Below are 8,105 nucleotides of genomic sequence, written 5' to 3' on the forward strand. Positions count from 1 at the left end.
CCCGGAAGCCTACATTAGAGAGAACATCAGAACATTAGAACCTGGACGTCTACATTAGAGTGAACATCAGAACATTAGAACCCAGAAGCCTACATTAGAGAGAACATCAGAACATTAGAACCTGGAAGCCTACATTAGAGAGAACATCAGAACATTAGAACCTGGAAGCCTACATTAGAGAGAACATAAGAATATTAGAACCCGGAAGCCTACATTAGAGAGAACATCAGAACATTAGAACCTGGAAGCCTACATTAGAGAGAACATAAGAATATTAGAACCCGGAAGCCTACATTAGAGAGAACATCAGAACATTAGAACCTGGAAGCCTACATTAGAGAGAACATAAGAATATTAGAACCCGGAAGCCTACATTAGAGAGAACATCAGAACATTAGAACCTGGAAGCCTACATTAGAGAGAACATCAGAACATTAGAACCTGGAAGCCTACATTAGAGAGAACATCAGAACATTAGAACCTGGAAGCCTACATTAGAGAGAACATCAGAACATTAGAACCCGGAAGCCTACATTAGAGAGAACATCAGAACATTAGAACCTGGACGTCTACATTAGAGTGAACATCAGAACATTAGAACCCGGAAGCCTACATTAGAGAGAACATCAGAACATTAGAACCCGGAAGCCTACATTAGAGAGAACATCAGAACATTAGAACCTGGAAGCGTACATTAGAGAGAACATCAGAACATTAGAACCCGGAAGCCTACATTAGAGAGAACATCAGAACATTAGAACCCGGAAGCCTACATTAGAGAGAACATCAGAACATTAGAACCTGGAAGCCTACATTAGAGAGAACATCAGAACATTAGAACCCGGAAGCCTACATTAGAGAGAACATCAGAACATTAGAACCTGGACGTCTACATTAGAGTGAACATCAGAACATTAGAACCTGGAAGCGTACCGAAGGTAAGCGGACATTAGTCAGGCTCATGGTCTCGTCATAGGTGGCCCCGCGACTTTAGAAATCAGTGTCACCCTCAGTCCAAATGGGAATTAGGTTACCTATATGGCTAAAGAGTCAGGGTTAGTTTATGCTGTGTGACACCTAGGTCCAGATCCCTCCCATGACAAGGGCCAGGGACAATATGTTCCTGTATAGTTTTTATTCTTACTTAATTAAAAAAAAAATATATATATATATTTTCTATATTGTTATTATTATTTCTACATTGTTGGGAAAGAGCTCTCAAGGTAAGAATTTCACTGGACTGTTGTAGCCTGTGTACGTGTCGAACTTTGAAACTTCGACATTAAATAGTAATCCTACGCATCAGTTTGAAATAGGAGACTGGGTTGACTCAATGTAAAAGTGACTCGGTGACAATCACAACATCCTCACTCATTTTTAAAAAAACAAGAAATGAATGAGGTCTACTGCAACTTCAATCATCCAATCCACCTATAGCCTCGTATATGTGTACATCTAGCGCCATCATGCGTCCATTTACAAAACGTCACAATCACCGGAGCGGACCGAAAATAGGCTCAACCTGGGTTCCTACACGGACTATTTTGGTCGTAGCACGAGTTAAATGTATCTTGAACTTTCAGAGTTGACTTTCTCGATTTATTCAGGTTAAACTATTTTAATTACAATGTCTAATATCACCAATTTATCCCGTGTCGTCCACGCATTGAGGGTCCAACGGCTGACAAATGGTTTTTGCTTGAAAACACCCGCGTTTGCTTGCAACTTGGCGAGATTTCTGCACTCGAACTTCTCGTCCAACAGAACTTTCCCAAAGCATCGCTTTGAATGCGCTACACATTACAGCTCTTCAGCAAAGAAGGACACCGTTAGGATAGGGTGCGCGTCCGGGTTTTGGGGAGATACGGCGGCCTCGGGTAAGAGCAAGCTAGATGGTTGTAGTTGGCTAGGCACATGACTTGTTCTCTAGTCTAGCCAACTAGGACAGAGTTCATTCGCTTTGACCTCAGAGACTCTAGGGTTTGCGTTACAAATTGCACCCTATTCGCATGTAGGGCACTACTTTTGACCAAGGCTCATAGTGTAGGGTGCTATAGAATTAAGCTCTTATATTCATGTGTTATGTCAGTTTATGACAACATTAACTATCTATCTACAAACATCAATGGATATGATTATGGATAGCTTGGATCAATGGATGAACTTTTAGCAGACAAAGTATTTATGGAACTCTTCTCCCTCTCTGTCTCTCTCGCTCTTTCTGTCTCTCTCGCTCTTTCTCTCTCTCTCTCTCTCTCTCTCTTCTCTCTTCTCTCTTCTCTCTTCTCTCTCTCTCTCTCTCTCTCTCTCTCAGTCCCCCAGCTGATCTACAGTGGGCAGATAGACTACCTGGTGTTTGACTACCTCAGTGAGATCACCATGTCTCTCCTCACCGTGGCCAAGACCAAGATGCCTGTGAGCTCATTACCTATCAATCATTCATTTTTTTGTCAATTACCTTTGAATCCCGCCTAGTATCAATAATCACCAGGTCAAGAAGCCTGTGAATCCACCTATTCATCAATAACCAATATTAGTTATCTCATCAATCCATTTCTTCTTCTTTCAGAATATGGGTTATGCCCCTGACTTTGTCCAAATAGCGATAGCTCCCTTTATACATGACATCCATAAGAAAGGTAGGACCTGGCTTCACGTTGACCTTCCACATCAACATGTTACTAGACGTCATGTTAACCTTCCACATGTTACTAGACGTCATGTTAACCTTCCACATCAACATGTTACTAGACGTCATGTTAACCTTCCACATCAACATGTTACTAGACGTCATGTTAACCTTCCACATCAACATGTTACTAGACGTCATGTTAACCTTCCACATCAACATGTTACTAGACGTCATGTTAACCTTCCACATCAACATGTCACTAGACGTCATGTTAACCTTCCACATCAACATGTTACTAGACGTCATGTTAACCTTCCACATCAACATGTTACTAGACGTCATGTTAACCTTCCACATCAACATGTTACTAGACGTCATGTTAACCTTCCACATCAACATGTTACTAGACGTCATGTTAACCTTCCACATCAACATGTCACTAGACGTCATGTTAACCTTCCACATCAACATGTTACTAGACGTCATGTTAACCTTCCACATCAACATGTTACTAGACGTCATGTTAACCTTCCACATCAACATGTTACTAGACGTCATGTTAACCTTCCACATCAACATGTTACTAGACGTCATGTTAACCTTCCACATCAACATGTTACTAGACGTCATGTTAACCTTCCACATCAACATGTTACTAGACGTCATGTTAACCTTCCACATCAACATGTTACTAGACGTCATGTTAACCTTCCACATCAACATGTTACTAGACGTCATGTTAACCTTCCACATCAACATGTTACTAGACGTCATGTTAACCTTCCACATCAACATGTTACTAGACGTCATGTTAACCTTCCACATCAACATGTTACTAGACGTCATGTTAACCTTCCACATCAACATGTTACTAGACGTCATGTTAACCTTCAACATCAACATGTTACTAGACGTCATGTTAACCTTCCACATCAACATGTTACTAGACGTCATGTTAACCTTCAACATGTTACTAGACGTCATGTTAACCTTCAACATGTTACTAGACGTCATGTTAACCTTCCACATCAACATGTTACTAGACGTCATGTTAACCTTCCACATCAACATGTCACTAGACGTCATGTTAACCTTCCACATCAACATGTTACTAGACGTCATGTTAACCTTCAACATCAACATGTTACTAGACGTCATGTTAACCTTCCACATCAACATGTTACTAGACGTCATGTTAACCTTCAACATGTTACTAGACGTCATGTTAACCTTCAACATGTTACTAGACGTCATGTTAACCTTCCACATCAACATGTCACTAGACGTCATGTTAACCTTCCACATCAACATGTTACTAGACGTCATGTTAACCTTCAACATCAACATGTTACTAGACGTCATGTTAACCTTCCACATCAACATGTTACTAGACGTCATGTTAACCTTCCACATCAACATGTCACTAGACGTCATGTTAACCTTCCACATCAACATGTTACTAGACGTCATGTTAACCTTCCACATGTTACTAGACGTCATGTTAACCTTCCACATCAACATGTCACTAGACGTCATGTTAACCTTCCACATCAACATGTTACTAGACGTCATGTTAACCTTCAACATCAACATGTTACTAGACGTCATGTTAACCTTCCACATCAACATGTTACTAGACGTCATGTTAACCTTCAACATGTTACTAGACGTCATGTTAACCTTCAACATGTTACTAGACGTCATGTTAACCTTCCACATCAACATGTTACTAGACGTCATGTTAACCTTCCACATCAACATGTTACTAGACGTCATGTTAACCTTCAACATGTTACTAGACGTCATGTTAACCTTCAACATGTTACTAGACGTCATGTTAACCTTCCACATCAACATGTTACTAGACGTCATGTTAACCTTCCACATCAACATGTCACTAGACGTCATGTTAACCTTCAACATGTTACTAGACGTCATGTTAACCTTCCACATCAACGTGTTACTAGACGTCATGTTAACCTTCAACATCAACATGTTATTAGACGTCATGTTAACCTTCCACATCAACATGTTACTAGACGTCATGTTAACCTTCCACATCAACATGTTACTAGACGTCATGTTAACCTTCCACATCAACATGTCACTAGACGTCATGTTAACCTTCCACATCAACATGTTACTAGACGTCATGTTAACCTTCCACATCAACATGTCACTAGACGTCATGTTAACCTTCCACATCAACATGTCACTAGATCTGTTATCTTGTTGACATTCCAAGTCGTGCGTGCTTATGCGTGCGTGTGCGTGCGTGTGTAGGTATCCGGGTGGTCAGTAATGCCGGGGGGGTGAACCCACTGGCGTGCGCTGCCGCTATACAGGAAGTAGTCAAGAAGGCGGGACTTGATCTCAAGGTCGCCGTGGTGACAGGCGATGACCTCATGGCTCAGGTATGTACGCTCAAATGCAGTAAATACATGTGAGATGAGTAATGTAAGATATGTAAACATTATTAAAGTGGCATTATTTAAAGTGACTAGTGATCCATTTGTTAAAGTGGCCAGTGATTGGGTCTCCATGTGGCAGCAGCCTCTCTGAGTTAGTGATGGTTAGTGATGGTTTAGCAGTCTGATGGCCTTGAGATAGAAGCTGTTTTTCAGTCTCTCGGTCCCAGCTTTGATGCACATGTACTGACCTCGCCTTCTGGATGATAGCGGGGTGAACAGGCAGTGGCTCGGGTGGTTGTTGTCCTTGATGATCTTTTTGGCCTTCCTGTGACATCGGGTGCTGTAGGTGTCCTGGAGGGCAGGTAGTTTGCCCCCGGTGATGCGTTGTGCAGACCGCACCACACTCTGGAGAGCCTTGCGGTTCAGGGCAGTGCAGTTGCCGTACCAGGCGGTGATACAGCCCGACAGGATGCTCTCAATTGTGCATCTGTAAAAGTTTGTGAGGGTTTTAGGTGACAAGCCAATTTTCTTCAGCCTCCTGAGGTTGAAGAGGCGCTGTTGCGCCTTCTTCACCACGCTGTCTGTGTGGGTGGACCATTTCAGTTTGTTCGTGATGTGTACACCGAGGAACTTACCACCTTCTCCACTGTTGTCCCTTTCAATGTGGATAGGGGGGTGCTCCCTCTGCTGTGTCCTGAAGTACATGATTATCTCCGCTCTTTGTCATCATCATCATCATTTAATTCTCTATTGCTTTGCATTGTTGGGGTAGGTTCCTTGTTACTTGTCAATCATTGGCTTATTGGTGAAATCAGCAGCCAGACAATATCTTCTTTAAAACTTCTTCGGGATAGGGGGCAGTATTTTCACATCCGGATGAAAAGCGTGCCCAAAGTAAACTGCCTGTCACTCAGGCCCAGAAGCTATGATATGCATATGCATGGTAGTATTGGATAGAAAACACTCTAACGTTTCTAAAACTGTTAAAATAATGTCTGTGAGTATAACAGAACTGATTTGGCAGGCGTAACCCCGAGCACAATCCATCCAGAGACATTATTTTTTGAGGTCATTGTGTTTTCCAATGATTTTCTATGGGAAACCTGATTTATTAGGGCCCAGATTGCAGTTCCTATGGCTTCCACTAGATGTCAACAGTCTTTAGAAATTGTTTGATGTTTTTCTTTTGAGAAATTAAGAAGTAGTCCTATTCTTTCTATGTCTCACTCCAGGTGGACTCTACTGTTTTGGTGCGCGTGAACTGGAGCGCGCTTCACGTTGTTTTTATCCGGTATTGGAAACAGTTTATTTCGTATTAAATTTGATCAATTATTTACATTTTAGGGTACCTGAGGTTGGATTAAAAACGTTGTTTGAAATGTTTGGACCAAGTTTACAGGTAATTTATTAGATACTTTGTAGTCATATTGGGCGATTTGGAACCGGTGTATTTCTGAATCGAACGCGCCAAATAAATTGACATTTTGGGAATATAAAGAAGGAATTTATCGAACAAAACGACCATTCATTGTGTCACTGAGACATATTGATATTGCAAAAAGAAGGCATTTATTATATCGTCATTATATCGTCATTTCTGAAAAATGATTTTCATGTGTTTGTATGCGGGGCGCTGTCCTCAGATAATCGCATGGTTTGCTTTCGCCGTAAAGCCGTTTTGAAATCTGACACAGCGGCTGGATTAACAAGAAGTTAAGCTTTATTTTGATGTATTACATATATTTTCGTGAATGTTGAATATTGATATTTCTGTAGTTTGAATTTGGCGCTCTGCAATTTCACCGGATGTTGTCAAATCGATCCCGCTAACGGGATTGCCGCTTTAAGGGATCCCTAAGAGGTTTTAAGTAAATCAATCAAACCTTTATTAATGCAATTGCACACAGAAGATAGAAATAGAAATACTTGCAGTCAACCCCTGCCTACCTCAACACCTTCTACTCATGAGACCAAGCCCATGCATATACAGTTAGACAAACTTGCAGGAGAAAACAATAGTCCAGTGTTTTCTAAGGGCTCAGCAGTCATTTTCCATTCACGTGTGGCTTACACTGATATGTCTGACTTGTCTCTTATCTATAATATTCCCCTGCAGGGGTCTGTGTCTATGAATCTCTTTTAGCCTTGAGGCGCTTTCTCACAGACATCTTGTTTTGACTGCAGTAACGCACACATCTGCTCAGACCGTTTCCTATAAGAGGCAGAGACTAGAAAATAACTGTGGAACAGTATTAAACCTTATAATGCATATATATATTGCTAAGCTGTGGTCCAGGACCCTATAAATGTAGTGGGGGTGGGTCTTATAGCCCTTCCCCTTCTATTAATACAACATAAGCATAATCAATTATTATCATACATCAATCATTTTGTGCAGCCCCTATCATGACCCCAAGGTGACCCCCATTAGCATAGATTGCCAACTCCTCTCCTCCTACCTTTTCTCTCCTCCTAACCTCCTCACCTCACCTCCCCCCTCCTTTCCTCTCCTCCTCCCTCCTTTCCTCTCCTCCTCCCTCCTTTCCTCTCCTCCCCCCTCCTTTCTTTTCCTCTCCTCCTCCCTCCTCTTCCCTCCTCTCCTCCAGAAAGACAGTCTGTCTGAGGTGAGAATGGCTGATGGGGTGAGCAGGTCAAAGCTGCCTACAACCGTCCACAGTATGAATGCCTACCTGGGGTAAGTCTGGGAACGATAGAAACACAATACTGTTTTATACTGCTAGAACAATACTGAACTATTATATACTGTTAGAACAATACTGAACTATTATATACTGTTAGAACAATACTGAACTATTATATACTGTTAGAACATACTGACTATTATATACTGTTAGAACAATACAATACTGAACTGTTATATACTGTTAGAACAATACTGAACTATATATACTGTTAGAACAATACAATATGAACTATTATATACTGTTAGAACATACTGAACTATTATATACTGTTGACAATACTGAACTATTATATACTGTTAAACATACAATACTGAACTATTATATACTGTTAGAACAATACTGAACTATTATATACTG

General features: G+C 41.1%; 1 protein-coding gene across 1 annotated transcript; it reads left to right on the forward strand.

Moving 5' to 3' along the window:
• The first annotated feature begins 1,516 nt into the window (after positions 1 to 1,516).
• Positions 1,517 to 7,742, forward strand: LOC120041430. Its single transcript, XM_038986381.1, has 5 exons — positions 1,517 to 1,877; positions 2,315 to 2,415; positions 2,570 to 2,639; positions 4,916 to 5,046; positions 7,650 to 7,742. The coding sequence occupies exons 1-5, from the start codon at positions 1,628 to 1,630 to the stop codon at positions 7,740 to 7,742; spliced, it is 645 nt and encodes a 214-aa protein (XP_038842309.1). The 5' UTR covers positions 1,517 to 1,627.
• Positions 7,743 to 8,105: the final 363 nt, after the last annotated feature.

The sequence above is a fragment of the Salvelinus namaycush genome, unplaced genomic scaffold (genome assembly GCF_016432855.1).
Source record: "Salvelinus namaycush isolate Seneca unplaced genomic scaffold, SaNama_1.0 Scaffold466, whole genome shotgun sequence".
Classification (NCBI taxonomy): domain Eukaryota; kingdom Metazoa; phylum Chordata; class Actinopteri; order Salmoniformes; family Salmonidae; genus Salvelinus; species Salvelinus namaycush.